This window comes from Pectinophora gossypiella, chromosome 2 (assembly GCF_024362695.1).
Source record: "Pectinophora gossypiella chromosome 2, ilPecGoss1.1, whole genome shotgun sequence".
Taxonomy (NCBI): Eukaryota; Metazoa; Arthropoda; class Insecta; order Lepidoptera; family Gelechiidae; genus Pectinophora; species Pectinophora gossypiella.
The window spans coordinates 2,287,042-2,309,986 of NC_065405.1; the positions used below are offsets into that span (position 1 = coordinate 2,287,042).

The window sequence follows — 22,945 nt, forward strand, 5'->3', positions numbered from 1 at the left end:
AGTGGCTTGGCAACTGAATTTCGTTTCTTTTGTTGGTATTATTGTGACATCTGCTGCTAATTTCATGTGGTACTACAGCTGGGCGCCAGCTGATAGAAAATTGAGCGAGAAAAGTCAATAAAGGTGCGCGGATTCAATTGATAACGTGGCGATAGCTTTCTTATATCAATATTATGTGAATAACAGGTGCACTTGCGTTTATAAAGTTCCAAAATGTCTGTACAAAATATCGCAGTAAAACTTTGTGGCGTTTTGCAAACGCAAAGTGACGAAGGTATGTTTTGTTCCGTTTGGCTTATCTTTGTATACGTATGTCTAAAAACTCAAATAACTATAACGATTGCATTTCCAGAAGTAACAGCTCGCGAATGGCGCCTTTTGGGCCAGGAGCAGGATGGTTCACAGATCCTTTCGTGGGTGGCTACTAAGGAAAACAAGGATGTGTTAAATATTGGCGTTTATACTAATAAGACTAAAGTCTTGATTACACTGCACACGTTCCAAAAGAAATTGAATATAATACAAGCATCTGTGAACGCTACGCATACTTTACTAGTTTACGTAGTGAAACAGCTTCCTACTGATGAAAATGAAGAGAAGGAACCAATATATCATCCTTACCTGGTATGTCTCTTGCCTGATAAGGAGAACACTCCAGTAGAGGTCGAGGAAGGCTCCACCAAGCAGATAATGCTGCAATATGTGTACGGCAAGAGCAATAAGTACAGTCCTGGTATAAGAAATGATCGGTTTCTCCTTTTTAAACATTTGGAATGTAAGTTATTAGTTAATAAGAGCTATTCCTATTGGTTAAAAACAAGTTTTACATTCTATTCATACTAATTTACTAATGTCTTTTAACTAATTTGTTTTCTTTTGTATTTGCAATGAATAGTTATGATTCTAATAAATTTAAAAGACAAGCAAATTGCTGTGATGCCATTATGAAGGATGCTTAATTATACATACATAATATCACCCCTACAATAGGCTAGTTTCCAACTAGTCAATTCAATTACTTTTTACTAAACGTCAAAACATGAAATGGCTATGGAATTTGTATGAAAAAGCACACTGAGAAATGTGATAAAATGTCTGACTTTATTACATTTTTATTGATTAAAATTCACAAATAAGTTAAATAGAAAAAAGAAAATGTTTTTCTTTAGTTTTAGATCTGTCTTTAATTAGTAATCTTTATTTATTTTTTTATGTATTAGCCATAAATTCAGATACAATACTTTTATTTTTAATACAATTTAATAAAGAGCATTCGGCGGTAATGTTTAGGTAGGTATCTGTGTGCCCAACGGCAAAGGCCAACCCCAATCTATTCCACTCCCCTTTGCATATAGCCATTTTAGTTTAGTAATTAGAATTTCATAATTTATATTGAACTTAGTACACAACTCAATTCCAAAAGGGGTGAGCACAGTCACAAGACAATAAGACAATCTATTATATCTTGATATTTATTCTAAATATCATCAGTCACTTAGTGCTTATCAGCCCATTGTTCAAATAGAATCATTAAAAAAGTACTTAACATAGGTACATACTTATAATATAGATAGTACAATTGATAGTGTTTCGATTTTCAAAAGAGAATGTAAACAAATTTTATTTTATTCTTCTTATTCTTAAACATTTATAGAGTACCTATGTGGCATGGGCTCCATGTGATAGAAAAATATGGCTGGTGAAAGAATAATAATGAGTTATGTTATTTTGTAAATTAGACAAACAAAGAACTGGGACCTATTTCTTTTTGTATATATCATCAGCCGTATGACGCCCACTGCTGGGCATAGGCCTCCCCCAAGGATCTCCACGACGATCGGTCCTGCGCTGCCCGCATCCAGCGGCTTCCCGCGACCTTCACCAGATCGTCGGTCCACCTTGTAGCGGGCCTACCCACTGAGCGTCGTCCGACACGTGGTCGCCACTCCAGAACCTTTCCGCCCCATCGGCCATCGGTTCTCCTCGCTATGTGTCCTGCCCACTGCCACTTCAGCTTTGCAATTCTCCGAGCTATGTCGGTGACTTTAGTTCTCCTGCGGATCTCCTCATTTCTGATTCGATCGAGCAGGGAAATACCGAGCATAGCTCTCTCCATTGCCCGCTGAGCGACACCGAGCCTCCTCACGAGACCCATAGTAAGCGGCCACGTCTCACTGCCGTAGGTCATCACTGGCAACACGCACTGGTCAAAGACTTTCGTCTTGAGACACAGGTATTTTGGACGAGAAGATATTCCGCAGCTTCCCGAACGCTGCCCATCCGAGTTGGATCCGACGAGAGATCTCTTTCTCGAAGTTGGACTTACCTAACTGGATTATTTGTCCTAGGTAAATGTACTGGTCTACAACTTCGAGTGTAACGTTCCCAACCTGAACTGGAGTGGGTGCGACATGGTCGTTGGACATAATTTTTGTCTTTGCCATGTTCATGCTAAGACCCACTCGTTGGGATGCGTTACTGAGATGCTCGAGCTTTTTATATATAATGAATAATATTTATTGATAGAAAATAAATGTTGTTGGTGCAATGTTTCATTAATTAAGCATCATAAATATAACAGAGCAGGTACCACAGCTGACTAAGTATGCAGATACTTGTATTCCAGTCTATGATGCCTCTTCTGGACATCAGACACAGAATAGCTATGTTTCTGTTGTTGTGTCACAATCTTATGTTGCCGACATTTTTTATATTTCGTAATTTTGACAATTGCCAGAAATATTTTGCAGCTTAACACAACAAACAATTGTAAGTTATATTAATTAAAAATGGGTTTTGAAGAAAATTATTCTAAAATTCTTATTGTTTCCCCTCTAGATATAAAGATCTACCGCAGTCCAATGTTCCTGAATGAGTGTGATGATGGCTCTGAGAAGTGGGGGTTTGATGGCATCTATACGGACCCTGAGACTATTGTCAAAGTCTTCTCTTGGGCACAGTGGGACTGTGTTAATCAGGTACAGTTATGTTTGTTTTTATTAATGTCTATTTTTTATAATATATGTTCCACTGCTTGGCACCTCAATCAACTAGAGGGTTGATAATAAACTTAATAAAACTGATTAAATCGTTAACGTACGGTATGATTATTTGCCTACGACCCTAATACATTGTGCGACTGGTCTGACACGATCAATACGCGCTCCCATAGTTTTGGGGATCACATAGGGTCAATCCTATGTGATCCAAAGTGCGACTGACCTTAGAGTGTTTTCGCACTACTCTGATCCATATCCTTCCCTTAAGTGACGAATCCGAACTGCCCGTAGAACTATTTGGTAGCTTACGCACTACATCCATCCGTTTTATGTCATTCTAGGGCTCAGAAAAGTATCGGATTTTATTCTTCTGTCGTGTGGGTTGCGAGGTGGATAACCAACCTCATCAACCTTGGTGTCAGGGTTACTATTGAGCCGCCAAAGGCTCTTGTAATGACTATATACTTACATCAGTAAGTAGTAATCAACGGGTTAACGTGCCTTCCTAAGCACGGATTTATTTTACTTTCGGACATTTATTTATTTATTTATAAAAAAGGTACACCAACAGCTTATATAATAAAACATTCGACATTCGAGTGATAAGCCTGTAATGTCCTAACCAAACTAAGGATCGCATCCCACCGGAATTTGAACCCGGGTGTATGAACCACAGTTTGTAGTCCATATAGTTGAAGTTAGTTTTCGAGTGCACATAAAGTTAATGTTGAGTAAGTAAACAAACTCGGAGCTCGGTGGCGTAGCGGTAAACGCGCTCGGTCTGCGATTGTTGAAGTTAAGCAACTTTCGCAAAGGCCGGTCATAGGTTGGGTGAGCACAAAAAAAGAAAGTTTTCATCTCGAGCTCCGGAAGACACGTTAAGCCGTTGGTCCCGGCTGCATTAGCACTCGTTAATAACCACCAATCCGCACTGGGCTAGCGTGGTGGCTTAAGGCCCGATCTCCCTATCCATCCATAGGAAAGGCCCGTGCCCCAGCAGTGGGGACGTTAATGGGCTGGTGATGATGAAGTAAACAAACGTATTGTCACTATGAAGTTTTATTGCACACTAATTATAGCTAATATACAATATCGCGCGGTGCCTAAATGTAGGTCGCCGCCTAAGCATAAAGTTATGTTCGGACGTGTCCCGTGCAGCGGGACCTCCGGGTCGCAACGCTCAACCACTGCGCCACGAGGCCGTTATAGAATCGGAAATCCCCTGTTGTAGTTTGGTCTCCGAATGACGTGTTTGTTCGAAAGGTGCTGTACTACATCCACTACCGCGAGCCGGCGCGTAGCTTCGCGGAGGGCGAGGAGGTAAAGTCTCCGTCCGAGGTGACGCCCACGCTCTCCGCGCTGCAGTTCCACGCGGACCTGCCGCACGAGACTGTTGTACGTATTAAAACGTTACGTTTTATTCTAGAACTATACCTGTAGGTACCCGCGACTCTTATCTACGTAACTCCAGGCTAACCGTAAAGAGATATGATTTCTATTGCAGATGTTCTATCTTCGAAAGCATAAAACTGCAAAATTTCATGTGTATTTTATTTGTTGCCCTTGTTTTTTAGGTTCATCATATCCATCTTTGGACTTCGTATCAACAGTGGCTGCAAGTTGTCTTTGATTACTTGTGGCTCTGCCCACCCCATTAGGGATTACGGGCGTGAGTTTATGTATGTATGTATGTATTTTAGTTGTGTTTTCGTGATGCGCGGACAAACCCGTTGAACCTCGATACCGACCCGGCGTTGTCGACGATTCGCTATCGGCTGTCTAGGGTCGATTAATTCTTTCAAACATTATCTTCTCAGACGGCGCCCTGAGCCAAGGCCAACTGGTCACCCTTTTAGGCCTGTTGTCCCGTAATGCCATTTGCGGCAAATCTACAATAAGTCACTTCAAAAAAAAGCGGACAAACCCGGAAAAGTTACAGTTTTTGTTATGGGACAGATATAGATTACTCTTTCAAATATTCTTCCTCTCAGATGACGCCCTGAGCCGAGGTTCGCGCCCAACTGAGATCCCTCAGGCCTGTTGTCTTAAATTTTGTACCGGGTGAGAGCCCTCAGCGCTCCCCATTTGTCCGGCCAAGTAGTTAATGCCTGTTCCGGCAAACCTACAATAAGTCACGTCAAAAAAAAGATATAGATTAGGTACATCAGCGGGGTCCGCAACCGCGCCGCGCGCACTTTGACCAATAGACGCAGCGGATGCTATCTACGTACATGGGTAAATGTCGTTCGGCTATTGGTCGAAACCCTCCATATAATGATAGTTATAGTTCAATATGGTATGCTAAGTGTTATGAATTCCCAGCTAAACATCCCGCTAAGTCTTCCCAACCTGCCGACGGCGGGATCGGGCGCGGCGTGCGGCGCGTACGAGGACGACCCCGTGCCACTGCGCCTACACGACTGCAGCCTCGACCTGCAGATCCTGTGCGACCAGCGGGGCGTGCTGTGCATATGCCATCATTACCTCTACAAGGTACGGAGTAAATAGATCTTCTATCGTGATCCTCATCAACCCTGGTGTCAAGGTTACTATTGAATCGCCAAAGGCCCCTGACATGACTCATGTAACGACTACGTACTTACATCAGGTAAGTATAGTAACCGGGACCAACGGCTTAACGTGCCTAGTAGATAGATAAAATCTTTATTTAGGTTTAAGACTAAGACGAAAGGATACTAGCTCGGCGAAAGGAACCCTTATGGTGCATTGACCGTCAACGCCCAACCGAAAAATCCAAGAACGCCGTAGATCAGGTAGACGAAAGACATGTTAGTTTAGGCTCGTGTGTCGAGATACCAGAGACGATAGATTTTTACATTATGCCTAATCGTGATCTAAGATCCGACAGACAAAGGGTTAAGAAGTTCTGTGAGTGGTACGGATTGAGCACTAGATCTGTATTTTGTGCGGCTGTGGATAAAGTGAAGGCCGCCGCAGTGATCGCCAACCTCCAGTAGAACACGGCATCGAAAGAAGAGGCACCAAGGCACCAATCAATCGACTGACAATCGACATGGACTGTCCCATTCTATCTTCACTACTTAAGGCTGTTACATTAAAAATTAAACTTGTTTCCAGCCTCTAGACGATTCCACCACATCCCTAGTACTGGAAGATAGCGCAGACCTTAAAGACTCGGGCGTGAATTTCGCGTACTCCATCACGCTGCTACAGCATGGAGTGGTGGTGCACAGTGTCGTGCCGGACCTGCCCTGGGCGCTGGCCAAGTCACTGCGGCCTTCGTATACGTTGTACGCTGGTAAGGAATCACGAATAAAGAGAATTTATTTGCTTAAACATAAATACAGATAACAATGGTGCTAATTCCTGTAAATACCATCTAATTTTATTTTAAGTTATATCTGTCATTTTCTTATCCGCCGAAAAGGAAAGGGACGGGTAATCGACAAGCATAAAATTTATGGACCACACGTCAATTTTAAGCACAAATCTAAACCAACCGTCAAAAATTTTACATCCGTCGATAACCCGACACAGTTAAGTAGACATCACGTCAAACGGATTGCATACCAGCGACGTACCTTTTGATTCGCCCGGGTTATTCATTCATTTACTCATTCTTCCTAAAATTAAGAGCTGTGAATCATCCGTCCCTTTCCTTTTCGACGGATATGAAAATGACGGATATAACTTAAAATAAAATTAGGCGGTGTCTGCAGGAATCGGGGCCAGTGTTCACATTATACGTTCTTCATGTTTGCCTTGCGCCGCACAAAATTTTAAGTACCTAGTACATTGTCTATATAAATACATGCATCATGAAAAATACGAAAATAGGTATATGGAAACAGTAATGAGCAATAATTGTAGAATAAAATTAATGATTTTTTAGAAATAAATGAATCGATAGATTAACACAACGAAACCAATGTAGTTGTCCTGTTTTTCACAGGGTTCGCTTACCTGATCTTGAAAGGTCCGGTATTTTACAGAAAAAGCGAAGGGAAAACCAGCCTAATACAGGTTAGGTCACATACCACCGAAAGCATTTCTCGGGAATGTGGGTTTCCTCACGATGCGATGTTTTCCCTCACCACTGAGCACATGATAACCATATAAGATACAAACATGGATTTGAAAATCAATGGTTTAGGGCCGTGCTGGCATTCGAAGCGGCGACCTCACAATGAGAGTCAAGCGTTCTTCCAACTGAGCTGTCATGGCTTGTAGAGTTCCGATTATGAATAATAAACTTTGATTTGATTATTTATAGAATGTGCGACAATTTCGAATTTCCTAGCTTTTTCTGAGCTGAGCACCTGTCACCATACGGTTCATCATATCCATCTTACTTCGTATCAAAAGTGGCTATACGTTTTCTTTTCAATTTAGGTATGATGGCTCGGCCACTCACATCAGTGTGACTTTATGTATATGTAAACGCTTAAAAGGGTCAAGATAGGACATCGTCTTGATATATCTACAAGTTCCACTCTTAAAACTTGATCAGTATTACCAACATCTGAAAATCAATTTCCTCCAACGCAGACAACCATCTACTGGTGAACATACCGATGTTGTACACCCACCTGATCGACATTAGCCTCTACCACGAGCCTTGTTGTCACATCGTCATCCCAACCGAAGAAAGCGAAACCAGCCCCTCTCTGGCCCCATTACTTGGTTGGGGACACCACGCTATGGTAGACCTGAACACCTTAGATGTGGTTGTTATGCATGTCAATGAGAAAGACCTCGCCGCGACGTTCAAGAGTGATACGGTGATGGATAACAAGTTGGCTATCCTGCATTATCTGATACAGCATGAGGGGAATATGGAGTTGGCTGAAGAGGTGAGTGGTTCTTCTTTTATCGTATGGGTTGTGAGGTGGAGTACCAACCTCATCAACCCTGGTGTCAGGGTTACTATTGAGCCGCCAAAGGCCCCTGACATGGCTCATGTAACGACTACTTACTTACATCAGTAAGTAGTAACCGGGACCAACGGCTTAATGTGCCTTCCGAAGCACGGATCATCTTACTTTCGGACTATCTGGTCGGACAATGGTGATCAGCCAGTAACATCCTTATCAAACTAGGGACCACAAAGTAATTTTTGTGATATGTCCCTACCGGGAATTGAACCCGAACTAATGTACCAATTTTTAAGTTCCTGCCTTGAGAAATGCGAAAAGTTCCATATAAAACTTCACCCCCTCTTTGAAGAGGTTGCGGAAAGCTTTCCAAACAAAGAAATGTTGCACGATTTTTTTGTTAGTCCGTAAACAAATTAATATAGTCCGCATACCAATTTTTAGTTTTCTACCTTGAAAATTGCGGAATGCTCCATACAAACTTCCACCTCCCATTTTAGCGAAGTGGAGAGTTACAAAGGGACAGAAAGAAGCCTATGTCTCCATCCCTTCAAGACGGACAAACAGACAGACACACACATACACATTTCCATTCAAATCCATTACATAATATCAGAATGGATTTGACCTTTCCTTAATATCTCTAATGATGTTTCTAAAGAGTACTGTACAAACAGCTGATCTCCTGGCTGTGTGTCCACCAACATGTTGGGATTGGGATGAACGGTGTACAACGAGCCATGCAGGAGTACCTAGTGGGTGCTACGTACAGTGTGACGCGTCGCTCGCTGCCCGCCACGGCCGCGCCGCTCATGAAGATGTTGCCCTTCAGCCTGCATCTGAAGTTCGGCGATGTTAAGGTCAGTTATGATGTCCTGGTAGAAGTGGTTATGAGGACCCTTTAGTGGGCAATCATGCCTTGGTTGGATTGAATGCGTTGTCATCTTTATAAATACCGGTTTCAAAATACAATAACTGACATTGACAAGGGTCCATGTTTTAGTAACACCCCATTGTACTACATGAAATGCAATAAATAATTGAGTATTGAGTATGGTCACGAGCATTAATATGTATACATAATAATAATATGTCATAATAATATGTCACATTAACTTTTTTGACAAATTGAACTGTAAGTCTCACTAAATGTCAAATATGTTATGTGCGACAGAGTCCTAAGTGGGTACATTATATTGTTCATGACTGTACAATACGATGGGACAAATTATTTTAAACTAAATGCAATTTCTTTTACACTACGTTAATTGATCCTGATACCACACAGGTAGACAGATTTCCATCCAGATCATGTTAGGATCAAAGCAAATGGAATTCCATAGTCTCTGCTTACTCCAGGGGAAATAGGCCTGATCTGATGTATGTAGATCCATTGATTTCCAGGTTCGCTTTCAGGTTGGTAACGTATGCGTATCCGTGAGCCAAGAGAAGTTGTGGAACAGTTCAGCGGTGGTGCTCGGAGTGAGGCAACGAGTATGTCAGTTCGCTGAGGACGTGTGGACGCGGCTGTGGAGAGCGCTCAACACCCCTGCGGTTCCCAGGTTGAAGCCCGAGCAAGTCCTGGACAAGCTGCGTGTCAGTCTGCATTGCTATCAGGTAATAGTTTTTTAATACTTATTGTAGATCTGCCGCATATCGCATTCGCTATTTGGCCCCGGCAAAAACTACAAGTGCGTAAGAGACAATACAAATTTAGCTGGATCCGCCATTAATAAAAGTTCTTTTTTTTGACGTGACTTGTTGTAGATTTGCCGCAGATGGCATTAACTACTTGGCCGGACAAATGAGGAGCGCTGAGGGCTCCCAACTTGGCACAAAGTTTAAGACAATAGGTTTGAGGGTGCGCAGTTCGGCGCGAACTTGGCACAGGGCGTCATCTAAGAGGTTTATATTTAAAAGATTTAATCGATCCTAGTGGGCCGATAGCGATAAGTTTTGAATGAGGGAAATCGTGGACCACGCCAGCGGGGTCGGGGTCGGTATCTGAAGTGTTGACGGGAACTGATTGGCCGCCTCTATGGCTAGAGTAATCTTGTCGTCAGGATCGTATATAACGTGTTTCGACAGGTAAAAGTTATTTTGCCTTTTCAGCACGAAAAGGGTGGTTGGGGCGTAAACCGCTTAGGGACGGTACTGAAAAGTATCGGCGTCCGAAGAACGTAATATACGATCCCGACGACCCGATTACTCTAGCCATAGAGGCAGCCAATCAGCTCGCGACACCAAACACTTCAGGTCCCCGATATCGACCCCGCCGGCGTGGTCGACGATTTCCCTCATTCAGCGCTTATCGCTATCGACCCACTAGGGTCGATTAATTCTTTCAAATATTTTTCCTCTCAGACGACGCCCTGAGCCGAGGTTCGCGCCCAACTGGGCACCCTCAGGCCTGTTGTCTTAAACGTTGTACCGGGTGAGAGCCTTCAGCGCTCCCCATTTGTCCGGCCAAGTAGTTAATGCCATCTGCGGCAAATCTACAATAAGTCACGTCAAAAAAAAAAAAAAGGCGTAAACCTAGCAGCAAAATCGTGATATCGTTGTGAGCAAAAGGGGTTTCGAATTTTCAACATCTCCAGATGGTTGTTTCCAACATCTCCACATGGTTTTGGCGCTAAAACAATAAATATCTTTCTTTTGCCCGCCAGCCTGAAGCCCTGTCCCGCTGCAGCACGCCGATGTCCCCCACTGGCGGGCCGCCCACGTTGTCGGCGCCGCAACGTCGGTCCTCACTCGGCGCTGGTAACGATCTACTGCCCTTCTTCGAGCTCGATGTCTGTACTGCCAGCAAGCAGGAACACATCATTGCCGCGGTAAGACCTTTATACTACCTCCATATCTAGCTAGAATCATACTGACGCCAACGTCACTCGTTGCTGGCAACGATCTGCTGCTCTTCGAGCTTGACGTCTGCACTGCTAACGAGTAGGGCCACGTCATTGAGGTAAGCAACTCGTATCAGCCAGAACCATAACATCCATCATCCTCCTGTCCTTATCGCACTCTAGGTGGGGTCGGCACGACATTTTTGTCAGTCATCATCTCAGTGCTCACACATTCTTTACACAATCCATCCACAATTTCTTGCGTCGTCCCCTACCCTTATCAAGATTGATGAAGTAAATTATTAGGTTTTGCGTTCGAAGAGAAGTTTGATGTCCCTACATTTAAAATGTACATACATACATGTACATACTACATAATGAAGTGTTTAATTCAATTAAAATACGTTTATTTGCTAGAACGTGGTCATACAACAGGATGGACGGATGGATTTATATTTAAGTAATACGACCTATCGATGCAATTTGATATCGAAGCACGTTGTAAAGCTCGTTGCCAAAGCAGAACCTGCGCGAGGTGTCGGTGCACCTGATGCGCTGGGCGGAGGGCGGCGGCGAGGGCGGCGTGCACGCGCTGGCCACGCGCTGGGCCGCGGCGCAGCTGGAGGCGGCGCGCGCGCTGTGCCGCCCGCTGTGCCGCGCGCTGCACGCCTCGCCCGCGCACCACCAGCAGAGGGGCTTCACCTTCATGTATGACGTTGCAATACGCCCGTCTTATTGCTAGTGTGTTTTGTTTGCTGTTTTCGGCCATTTTGTTTTTGTTCTATATTTAAAAGGCTTCCATTTTTGGTTTCTGGTTTCGGTAATTTTGATTTGATCTTTTTTATGATTTCTGTTATTTTAGAGTGAGTTTCCACTAAATCGGAAGAGAGAGAGAGAGATGGATGGAATCAACCACTTAAAACGTGTGAGAAAGCGAGAGAAAAATGTGCTTTTAATGGTTGATTTTTTAACATCTCCACTAGTATCCTCTTCTTTCCGCTTTGACGGAAACTGACCCTTTAAATATTGTTGCGTTCGTAATTTTGTGGTTCCATTTTGTTTTTGCGTGCCAGTGGGTTTGGTGTCATTTTTGAGTTGTGACATTATGTTCTTTGTTTCATTTTATCATCCGTTTATAGTTTTCATGTCTTGGTTTATTGTTGGTTGCAGTGTGTTTTTGGTTTGTTTTTACAGTGTGTTCAAATTTTGTGTGATCATCGTAATTTTTATCATCATCATTACGATATAACGACGGGGTTTGGTGCACAATCGTGTTTTTTGTTTCAATTATACACATAGGTAATCTGAAGAGTCGGGCTTCCGTAATCCCTAAAGGTTTAGTAGCCACTAGTGCTCAGAAAATAATTTGCAGCCACTTTTGTTACCAAAAAAAGAAAAATCCGGGACGAAAAGCAGCTGAACGATTATATTTCTTCTTTTCTGAAGTCAGAGAAATAAAAAACCTTTGGCTCGGTTTCCAGCGAAGCGGAGCGGAGATGTGCGCGTACGACCAATCACGTTTCAGCCTAAAAATATGAAACTGTAATTCTCTTAATAGCTGTGCCCAATCCGGCTTCATACAATGTTACTCACCGTATGTTACCAACCTTCTACCATGTGGAACGCAAGAAATGATATGATTATGATTATTACTGCAAACGAGAGACACAAGACGCTCTGTCGCTGTCAATCTCTTTCATTCTCACTCAATCGGTGTGGTCCATTCTTGCACATTTCCGCTCCGCTTCATTGGAAACGCATCCTAAGCCAAAACATTAATAAACCTAAACTCTTTTCCAGCGATGAAATGGATCCAACGCACTTGTTTATAGTGTTTAAAGTGCTAGAACAGTACTTCCTAGCGGCGGACTCTATAGCGTTCCCGCTGCCGCAAGGGTTCAGCTCGTTCTTCACGTATCTCGGGTACCGCGCGCTGCCGTTCCACAGCTTCGTGCAGCGCGTGCACCGGAACGTGCTAGAACTGCACATCGACGTCGTTAAGCAGATCATTGCTTGTGAGTCATAGTTATATATCCTCGACGATACTGTGATTTTAGGATCGGTTTATGCTACGGCACAGTCGAAACGCATCGTAGCGTCAATCCAAAACAACAAATTCAACCCTATAGTCCACAGCTTAGATAAATAATGTGTCCGTTATTTTTCCTACTAGAATCAAATGATGGTTCTGAGTGACAAAACAGGATAGAAGCATCTGAAAGTGCGATGCGGTGGGTCGGATATAGTTGAACCCTTAAAAGACATAGTAGACAGGCGCTTATCAGGCGCCATGGGACATGTGATCTTTTCAAAATGAATGTTTCGAGCTGTAGGTATCAGCTTATCCAGATAATAATGACCGTTCCAGCAAAAGACGACGACAACAAGACGACGGTGAACAACAAGCTGCGCCTGATCCAGCTGGTGGGCGAGGGCCGCGCGCGGCGCGCCCTGGCGGCCTGGCCGCACCGCGCCGCGCTGCTGCTGCGCGCCCGCGACCACGCCGCCGCGCTGCTCAGCGGGGGCGCCCCGCACCGCGGGCCCCCCCCGCGCGACACCGGTCAGTGGCTCCCCTCACATTGTACGTGCATGAAGTTGGAAGAAAAAATTGGAAGACTACGTTTCGTAGTTTCCGCCAAAAGATTCAAACATTGCGAAAACAACGTTGCTGTTTTGTGCATGCGTTTTGTTTTGAAGGAAAGAAACGGTTTTGCGATTACTATGATTAATTCTAAACCTTATTGTATAATAATTTTAAGGGTTGAACTTAAATTGTATGGAACGAAGACAGTGTTGCAAGCTTATTGATTTTTCGGTGCGACTGATTGAGGTTGAATTTCGAAAACTGGCACAACTTGTCGGACACATATTTCTTTATGACCTAATTGTCTCCGTCCTTACAAATACATAAATGATTACACCAATTTTTATATTACAGGCATAGCATCGTTACCGTCAGGCGAGCGTCTGTCTCCACTGGACACGTTCCTGGACCTGCTGACGGCAAAGGCGAGTCTCAACGAACTGGATTTCAACCTCATCATAGAGGCGACACTGGCTTCCGTGCAGCAAGATACGACGTAAATAATTTGACGGAAACTAGACTCTACCATTGTATGCAACATGGTTTAACAACGTGATGCTCGATACAAATATCTAAATAAGTTTTATTCTGTCCATTTTTTTATCTTTTATAAAATTGGACTGTATTCAATGCCAAAAACATTTGTTTCCCGTTCGCCCGATCAGTCGGTCCAGTGATACTTCTTTTCTCGTTTGCAATACTAGTCTATCACTGCCGGTTAAAAGGGAAAACTAAGTCCCAATGGGCCGATTGACCAGTGACTGATTGGACAAACGGAAAACATCCCACAAATAGAGCTGAATATAAAGAATGATGGCAACTTAGTTATTTAGTATTCACTTGCGAATTCTATATTTGTTGTATTTTCGAGTCCCGTTAGTTATTCTACAGATAGTTCCAAGAAAAGTAGGTATAAGTTTAGATGCCAATTTCCGATCTTGCCAATTCAATATTTATTGTATTTTTTTGACTAAGATTTCGACATAGTGGATCTCAAACACGAGTGATTGTTTTTAAGACTGTTGAGCAAGGTGTTTTACAATAATTGTCTTGAAATTTTGAAGAAAACCTTTTTGTTAGATTTTCTAGTTGTTAGGTAATTTTGTTGTGATCGAGATCTCTGCAATGTTAAGTACAATTTTCTTTTGTATTAAAGCAATTTTTACTTGTAACATTCCACTGTTATGGTAACCAAAGTAAGCACAAACCTGATATTGGCTATGATGATATTCCTTATGAATTTTGCAATGTGTAGTGCAATATACTTTTAAGTTTTTTTAGTATTAAATCAAGAATAAAAATAAAAGAATGTGTTTCAATTTGTTTATATACAAATACTTACAACTTAATTACAATATATTTTTTCTTCAAACACATTATCTATTTATCAATAAGTATAATAAAACAAAAAAGAAGTGAAATGAGGTACCCTGCTAGTCTAGTGCAACCAAACTTAAAAACTTAAGTTTATGGTTTGGAGAAAGAACATCAATCTAAACCAGAAGGGCTAGAAGTACAACACCATTTTTTTTCTGCTAATCTCTTTACTTCTGTCTTTTTGATGAGAGTCTTTTTTCTTGATGAGAAAAAAGGAACAAATGCACTTACTACTCTTTTGCAGACACTATATTAAAGTCTATTTAATTATAGAATGGATTGTATGTAACCCAATGAGCTCTTTCTTGTTTCTGCTCACTCTTATGTGACGTAAATAACGACTTGTACACTTCGCTTGTCTGAGGGTCCTTTGCTACACTGTAGTCTTTCTTTGTTTTTTTATAAGACGGGTCATCGGCTAACTGTGTCGGGTAAGCCCTCTTTGACGACCCAAAGTGACCTCTGGCTTGTTTATTCGGGTTGAACTTCGGTAATGATAGAGGTATAGTATCCATTTCTTTTTTCACTTGGCTTGATCCAGCTACTGGTTCTTCTTTAACATTTTCAACGTCTGCAGATGTAACTGTTGATGTAGCTGGTGTCCTTGGAGTGGATGGTTCGGCTTTTACTTCAATTTTTTCTGTCTTATCCTTGGATTTCTTGCCGCTCTTTCTGCTGGCAACACGGACAGCCATCTTCTCTTGAAGTAGAGTGATGTCTTCTTCTGTTCCATTGAGGACTATAACATCGTTGTCTGTGTACGGTTGCTGGCACTATAATAGAGTAATTTTCATGATTAAAAAATGATGTTATTTTTTTATTTCTTTCTGAGAAACAAACAGTCAAACAGAAAAGTAGATATATAAAAAGGCAAAATAGTAAATAAAACATTAAATTCTTAATATTGAAACATTACATTTACCTCTCCAAAGACAAATAAAATAAGAATGAATTGAATGAGATTGCAATTACTAACATCTATGGATTGTATAGCCTGAGAATAAATGTTCTATATTACTTACCATATGGCACACACTTCCCTTGACCTCCTTGAGGGCCCGCTCAGCGAGCACGCATCCACAGCTCCACAGGAACACGAAACGGAACTTGCCGGTCATCTCCAGCCCACTGATGGGGCAGATGTATGGAGCACTGCCATCACCAACAGCACCCTCTGTATGTTCTGTTGCTTTGTATGCTGGATTGTTGGTCAGCTTTAGGTCTTTGATATCCTGAAGACAAATTGCTGGTTATATTTGCCACAGACAAAAACTTAAAAAAATAAATACCCAGTCCCAGTGACTTGGTGTGTGTAAACACAGTCTAGGAGCACTGCCTGATTCATGGTATTTAACTTTAATTCTCTCTTTGAGGTTAATGAGAAATTTTGGTAGCCCCTTGCGACTGGATGTGTGTGTTCATTATTAACGCAGATATGGACTGTTCAGGCTTATGTAGTGTCCATATCAATGTTCCCTTTGGTAGTATGTAGACTAATTTACAAAGCATATAATAAGTACCTTGAGATTCTTGATGTGGTTGATAGATTCAGGCTTAGTTTCCTTGTCGAGTAGCGCTTCGAGTACTGAACTCTTGCTGTAGAGGCGGCCCAGACCACACGCCACGATCGGTTGCTGCAGGGGCTGCTGCGACAACGCACAATTTCGCCACTTGAACGATCTCTCCGCATCCTTGTCTTTCTAGAAATCCGACAGAAAACACTTTAGAAACCACGACAGAGGTAAAATACATCAACAAACACCTTGGTCTCAACTTACCTGTTCGGGCTTTTTCTTCATGCGAACGAGCTCATCTCGTCGCGGTATCGTACCACCATCGCAACCCATTTTGTATTTTGTAAATTTATAATACAATAGAGTAAGGTTATTCTAGTGCAACGTAAAGGAATCTTGAAAAACCTACAAAAATATTTCGCAAGTTCGCTACGTCTGACAGACAGACACAACAAAATGACAAAATTGACAAATTGATTGACGCATCACGCAATCAATTCACGCATTCCCATTCAATCATTCCAAAATTATTCGTTCATTTGATAGCCAAGCAAGCCTCCCATACACTGAAAATTTCATAACCGGAAATGCAATATCCGTCTCAATTATACCTGTATCCAAAACCGAAAGCGTCTAAAATAAAAATACTCAAACGTCACAATAAAAACATGCGGGAAGGTGCAGGATATTAAAATTCTGAAAAATTTTCGTGTGTTTCGAGCTTTGAATGCAATATGCCTGAAATCAATATGGATCGAGTCCCGGAAAATGGATCGGATTGTGACACTAATTCTCAAAATAGTTTAGACGAGAACTCAGATTCTGGAAAAGTGAAAAATAAAAAGACCAAAAAACGTGGAATAGTGTTTTTATCAACAATTCCTCCTTACATGAACGTTGCCAAGATTCGAGAAATATTTAGTCAGTTCGGAGAAGTCGGACGAATATATTTACAGCCAAGTGCAAGTAAGTCTTTGAGGTTATAATATAATTATTTACCTTTGCTATTGCGTAGCCTATCTATAGCCTATTTCTTTTATTTTCAGAACCAGGAGAAAAACGAAAACGTGTACCGAATCAATTCACAGAAGGCTGGGTGGAGTTCCAAAAGAAAAAAGTGGCAAAACAAGTTGCAGCTAATTTGAACAATACAAAAATTGGCACCAGAAAGAAGTCTAGGTACTATGACATGATTTGGAATATAAAGTATATTCCTCGGTTTAAATGGATCCACTTAAGTGAAAGGTTGGCTTATGAGAAGGCTGCAATTAAACAGAGACTGCGAGCTGAGATATCTCAGGCGAAGAAGGAAGCACATTACCTGCAGAACAATGTGGAGAAGAGTAAGAAGATGAAGAAAAGAAAAGCAATTGAAGCTAATAGAAAAGCTGATGAATAAATTGTATTTTAACATATTTAATCTTTTAATTTTTATTAAGTATCATTCACAAAAACATTCACCAAACTGGAAGACAGTTTGTTGGCAAACTTAACAGTTTGTCAAAAAGTAACACAAAAGATTTCCCTCTTTTTGAGATACAAGTTTAAAAGTAACCATTTATTAGAAACTAGATTTCCTTTTCTTTTGGCAAGTTGTATTCTATTCTATCTTTTGTGATAGGAAAAATGTAAGTATTGGTGTGGTTATAATTGATAAAATGTATGACATGACTATAAATTCTTCAAAACAAAAATATATAATTGATCTTCTAAAGTTATTTATTAGGTAAAATGAGTCTCATAGAATAAAATCCATTTTCTGTAAATAATGATTCTATATCTTCATTTCAATCCAAAATTGATTCTTCCACTGATGATGTCTTCAACTCTCATCCTCTCCTTGGTATTGAGCGGGTCAGGCGTGAGCTTGTTGATGTAGCGAGGTGGCGGTATTTTGTGAGAGAGGATGCCTTGAGAGAACTCTCTGTGGACTCTGATGCCATCCAGGGCATTTGGCTGCAAGCGCTCGAAGCTCTGTAGTTCTGTCATGAATTGCTTCCTCTGTGCAACTTTGGAAAAGTGGTAACGGTGGCGGCAAACCACGCGACTGAAAAACAAGTGTCGAAATCGCTTTATAATTTATTTTTGTCCTATAAACTATATCCCACAGTTCACACTATAGGTAGACGCCAGATGGTTTCTTCACAAGTTATCCTGTTGAATACCCTAGTATTGCATAATCGTTTATTGAATACAAATACCTATTTAAAACTAAGGAAGACTACTTAGTTTATTCATTATACTTACTAGGCCAAAGTCAATTTGGAATAAGTAGGATGTATGCTGACATCAGATCTGGCTAGTTCTGGGAATCCTGGATACAGAGGAATGCGTCTCCGCTGTTTTTTCTCATGATGAGTCATGGAGAAAATGTGTAAATTTTACTTTATAAAATGACAAAATTGTTTAACACTTTGTTAATCAATAATGTAACCATGGTGATTTTGACAAGTTTTTTTGCAGTAAGGAGAGAAGGAACATAATGTGTGTGTGAGGTATAGGAGTTGATAACATTTTTAACAGAAATTAAAATGATTCAATAAATAACTTGAATTTCTTCACAAAATTATTAGATTTCTTGAACTAAAAGTAAGGTATCCAGAAAGAAAAGTCATTTTAACAGTTTATTAGAGTAATATTTATTAAATCTACTCTGTAGTGCCTGGTGGCATTCCTTCCTGTTACATAGTAATTATAGTATGCCTGATGTGCAAACTTCTAGTACAATTTATTTACACAGTACCCCACTATGCACTAAGTTCCAGACAAATTACAATAATCATAAAATAAATAGGTTGACATTATATTCACTTGGCAAACATATAATTTTGAGTTGTATTATGATAAAAAATAACTCTCAATTTCAAAATATCGAAGCAAACAAACACATTCTGTAGAAAAACATTAAACGGCAACACCTCATGATACGTAACATGCACTCTCATTGGCAGTTGTTATTACATGATACAATACATAGTGGGGCTAACATCTTGGATTGTTCAAGACGCAGATACAGCAGCTACTCGGCTTCGGCAGACACAGTCATTGAATTTGTTCACTAGCACTGAACACAGCAGGGTCTTGTTCGGATTTGTACTGTAACACTCCAGCACCTGAAAGGGGTAGACAATATTTTGTAAGTTTATAATGCTCCTTGTTATTACTGATGTCAAATAAACATTTGAATCATTTCTTTAAAGGTTAATAAATATTTTTTTGGGTAGGTACAATACTTAATTATCGAAATGAAAATTATAGTATACTTTTTTTAACAAAACCATTAGGGTGTTAGTATAAAATTCATCAGCATTAAACAGAACATCTGATAAGAATGATTGAAACTTTTGTTATGATTAATTTTAACATAATATCCAAAGTCTGGGTGTTCTACTATTATGAATGAAAGGTGAATCATGTGTAGTCTGTGGCAAGGAATATATTAAAATTATGGCCCTTATATTAAAATAAGTACATATTTATTTTAGCCATGTTTACCTTAGCTTTTTCATCCTGGCAGGGTGGCAGTTTACTAGCAATTTTGTCATTTTGTGCCATGTTGAACAGCTCATTGGCTTCCTTCAGAGTCTTTTGGTATTCAACATCCATGCTGGCATTTATTTTCTCGTGTGCCCTTTTCAAATTCTCTATGCGTCGTGCCCAGTACACTTCTTCTGCTGCATGTTCTTTTTTACGCTTGTCCGATTCGAAGTATTCTGAGGGAACGAATTGCGTTGGTGGTGGAGGTGGTGGTGATACAGCCTGCTGAGCTTGCTGTGGTAACAATAATTTTGTAGGTGTTATCAAATATTTATTGTGATGTATAAAACTTGTATAAGTTCATGTTAAAGGAGATTAAATGACAGTATTTTTGAAAAATATTCTTGAAATTAACATTTACTGGTGCAATTACCAAGACATATATAAGTGGGGGATGACATCAACATCTTACACTGGAATATTAGGCAAAATAACCTATAATAGTATGCAGTCTACAAGCGAGGTATTCTCATTAAAACTAGTGGTAAGTGAAGGCTGACGTATGCAGTGTTTGCTAAACATTTCCTGGTGCAATTTAGAACAAAACAGTTTACTATTTTGTTTTAGAAACACTTGACATTGATCTAAAATTATGTAATGCAGAATGCATATTTACATTGGCGTTCAGCTGGGCTTGTATCCGGTCTAGAGCTTCTTGAGACACTTGTATAGCATTCTCATTATCAACTGTGAGTTTTCGTGAGCTCTGCGAACCTCCCATACTTATAAAAATGTATTTTGAAATAAATTTATCGGCAAATCAAGTCAAAAAGACATTTTATCGGGTGACAGTATACCATCGACAACGAATAGATAGTTGATAGATAGATAGAAGAGCTTGCAAAAGATTGGAAATCTATGATATATTTTTTCTGATGGTAACATTTGATACCCTTAGACATAACTTAAATGTTGCTTGCTACTCGATAGTAGATGGCGTTAGCAAAAACTTTGATGCTAAACACAATATTTAGTAGTCTTTTTTTTAATTTAACTTCTTTTTATTATTTAGATTCTGTTTTTTACTTTAAATCTCAATTAAAAACAATGGAGGGACTTTGCAATCAGCGTTCCCCAAAAACACGATAGATGGCGTTGTTAAGTTTTTTCTTCGTTTAAACTTCTAATTTCAAGGATAGCAGATACATATTTTATATATGCATCTTTTATCTTCTATCTTTTACATTACATATTTGAATAATTATGTACCCCAGCAATGAGAAAATAGGTAATTATCACGTTAAAAGTGAACAACGCCATCTATCGTGTGTTTGGGGAACGTCGATTGGAAACTCCCTCATTATTATTACCATTTTTCTTTTTACATATTGCCTGGTTTTAGGTTGAAACTATTGGTATCCGCAAGTAGGTAAGTAGGTGTTAAACTAGTAGATGTGTGAGCGTAAAATCTCCACAGTGGTATGATTTAAAGCATTATTATTCTTGTTCTTTAAAATATAGATTGTTTAGAGAGAGTATAGCTAGCGAGCCTGCTTTTATTTTAACCTAACGTTCTCTGGTTAGCTTAATTTTAGACTTTTAAATAGGGATACTTTTGTATCATTTAAAAGTTCAAAGTTATTTTTTTATTGCAATGTAGGTTATTAAACAAGGTTATTAGGTAGGTTATTTAACAAGTAGCGGCTAATATTTAAAACTTTCATCGAACATCGATATAATTAATATGTATTAAGTGCAAAGTTTTAGCGAGACGGGCGAGGCGGCCACACTGACCACAATGGGTTTAACATAACCGGTTGGACCGGCCGCTATCATCCGCTTGCGCCGGCGCACCGCACTTTCTTTCTGGACAATATTCTGCAACCAAACTTTAATTTTATCTCCTTCGATATATTATAGAGGGAATGAATGGTATCGGAATAAATTGTATTGGAAAAGGATTTTTTAGTCGGAACTCCAGAACGTTAGATGAAACGTCCTATTATTTAAAACTTTGAAAACTACTTATAATTACAAATGTACCTAAAGTCTACTTTTGGAGAAATGCTAAATACTAAGTATACTCATACAAATGGAATTTCAGGAGCTATTTGGTTAGTAAAGACTAGGAAATTCGATAAATCATAAAGATTACTTTCGCAATTTCGCTAATAAGTATACTCATAAAATATTCACGGTTATCCCGAAGAAATTGCAAGCAATTGCATTTGCAATAAATTGTAATTAAATTTCCTTAGTCGTATTAAAGGGAACATGGCATATGGGTGCTGTCGAGTTATAGGGGTTTAATCCCACCTAGTAATAGCCAGATATGTAATTATGAATTACAAGGTATCTTGAGGGCAAAATGTCGTTGCCAAGTAATTCTATGTGCTTTTCTATGGTTTATTATGTTGACAGTTTAAGATTATGATTGACTTGCGAACTGCTTTAAGAAAACATGAAAGGTAAGTAGTATATCTTTCTGGATGTGCTTTGTTGTTGTTCTAGAAGGACGATACCTGTGATTCAAGATACTTTTCCAGCCAAGTAGTTAATAGTCATATGCGGCAAATCTACAATAAACCACATAAAAAAAAGTACCATAATATATAACATCCACACACCCACCTACTTATGTACAGTACGGAAATACTTCCCGATTTTCAAAAACTGCTCTGCACCAGGGAGACATCCAACAGACTGGCAAAATTTACGCATCTGGAACAATATTTTTTTCACAAGACCTATTTAAGTCTTTGTCAAATTTAATCGCCGGTGAAAAAAAAAAACAAAATGGCGGAAAAGCAAGATGGCCGCCATACGAAGTGTCCTATATTTGTTTAACCATTAGAGGTAGGCCGGTCATTTTCAAACAAATACAGGACATCTCAACACGCAACATCTAGTACTTCTTCTTATCGTGTGGGTTGTGAGGTGGAAAACCAGCCTCATCAACCCTGGTGTCAGGGTTATGATTGAGCCGCCAAAGGCCCCTGACATGGCTCATGTAACGATTACTCACTTACATCAGTAAATAGTAACCGGGACCAACGGCTTAACGTGCCTTCCGAAGCACGGATCAGCCTGTAATGTCCTAACCAAACTAGGTATCACAAAGTGATTTTTGTGATTTGTTCCCACCGGGATTTGATCCCGGTGGTATCTAGTACTTACATGTAAGTACATACACATAACATACACAGCCTATATACCTACGTCCCACTGCAGGGCACATGCGTCACCTCAATCAACTAGAGTAGGGATGGAGCATGCATACTCCACCAAGCTGCTC

At 40.3% G+C, this 22,945-nt stretch overlaps 4 protein-coding genes across 4 annotated transcripts; 2 read left to right on the forward strand and 2 right to left on the reverse strand.

The window, feature by feature from the left end:
* The first annotated feature begins 81 nt into the window (after positions 1–81).
* LOC126371872 (protein pigeon) lies at positions 82–13,791 on the forward strand. The gene is made up of 14 exons (XM_050017274.1): positions 82–274; positions 353–775; positions 2,839–2,978; positions 4,263–4,394; positions 5,322–5,492; positions 6,099–6,279; positions 7,530–7,834; positions 8,533–8,715; positions 9,272–9,472; positions 10,522–10,686; positions 11,222–11,406; positions 12,499–12,713; positions 13,067–13,258; positions 13,637–13,791. The coding sequence occupies exons 1-14, from the start codon at positions 214–216 to the stop codon at positions 13,780–13,782; spliced, it is 2,700 nt and encodes an 899-aa protein (XP_049873231.1). The 5' UTR covers positions 82–213; the 3' UTR covers positions 13,783–13,791.
* An 800-nt stretch (positions 13,792–14,591) lies between these two features.
* On the reverse strand, positions 14,592–16,625 carry LOC126372318 (replication termination factor 2). Its single transcript, XM_050018022.1, has 4 exons — positions 16,438–16,625; positions 16,180–16,359; positions 15,682–15,891; positions 14,592–15,432 (listed from the first exon to the last, which is right to left on the reverse strand). Exons 1-4 carry the CDS (start codon positions 16,504–16,506, stop codon positions 14,923–14,925), a joined length of 969 nt encoding a protein of 322 aa, XP_049873979.1. The 5' UTR covers positions 16,507–16,625; the 3' UTR covers positions 14,592–14,922.
* Positions 16,626–16,797: 172 nt separating this feature from the next.
* LOC126372561 (uncharacterized) lies at positions 16,798–17,588 on the forward strand. Its single transcript, XM_050018389.1, has 2 exons — positions 16,798–17,139; positions 17,220–17,588. The coding sequence occupies exons 1-2, from the start codon at positions 16,908–16,910 to the stop codon at positions 17,570–17,572; spliced, it is 585 nt and encodes a 194-aa protein (XP_049874346.1). The 5' UTR covers positions 16,798–16,907; the 3' UTR covers positions 17,573–17,588.
* A 1,199-nt stretch (positions 17,589–18,787) lies between these two features.
* On the reverse strand, positions 18,788–20,515 carry LOC126372609 (uncharacterized). Its single transcript, XM_050018429.1, has 3 exons — positions 20,327–20,515; positions 19,669–19,944; positions 18,788–19,286 (listed from the first exon to the last, which is right to left on the reverse strand). Exons 1-3 carry the CDS (start codon positions 20,429–20,431, stop codon positions 19,173–19,175), a joined length of 495 nt encoding a protein of 164 aa, XP_049874386.1. The 5' UTR covers positions 20,432–20,515; the 3' UTR covers positions 18,788–19,172.
* Positions 20,516–22,945: the final 2,430 nt, after the last annotated feature.

Coding starts and splice junctions, on each gene's coding strand:
- LOC126371872 (XM_050017274.1), top strand. CDS start 214: ATGTCTGTACAAAATATCGCAGTAAAACTTTGTGGCGTTTTGCAAACG. Junction 776..2,838: donor CCTTTTTAAACATTTGGAAT/GTAAGTTATTAG, acceptor TTTCCCCTCTAG/ATATAAAGATCTACCGCAGT. Junction 10,687..11,221: donor AGGAACACATCATTGCCGCG/GTAAGACCTTTA, acceptor TTGCCAAAGCAG/AACCTGCGCGAGGTGTCGGT.
- LOC126372318 (XM_050018022.1), bottom strand. CDS start 16,506: ATGGGTTGCGATGGTGGTACGATACCGCGACGAGATGAGCTCGTTCGC. Junction 15,892..16,179: donor ACCACATCAAGAATCTCAAG/GTACTTATTATA, acceptor ATTTGTCTTCAG/GATATCAAAGACCTAAAGCT. Junction 15,433..15,681: donor AGGGAAGTGTGTGCCATATG/GTAAGTAATATA, acceptor ACTCTATTATAG/TGCCAGCAACCGTACACAGA.
- LOC126372561 (XM_050018389.1), top strand. CDS start 16,908: ATGCCTGAAATCAATATGGATCGAGTCCCGGAAAATGGATCGGATTGT. Junction 17,140..17,219: donor ATATTTACAGCCAAGTGCAA/GTAAGTCTTTGA, acceptor TTTTATTTTCAG/AACCAGGAGAAAAACGAAAA.
- LOC126372609 (XM_050018429.1), bottom strand. CDS start 20,431: ATGGGAGGTTCGCAGAGCTCACGAAAACTCACAGTTGATAATGAGAAT. Junction 19,945..20,326: donor AAGCCCAGCTGAACGCCAAT/GTAAATATGCAT, acceptor TTGTTACCACAG/CAAGCTCAGCAGGCTGTATC. Junction 19,287..19,668: donor GCCAGGATGAAAAAGCTAAG/GTAAACATGGCT, acceptor TACCCCTTTCAG/GTGCTGGAGTGTTACAGTAC.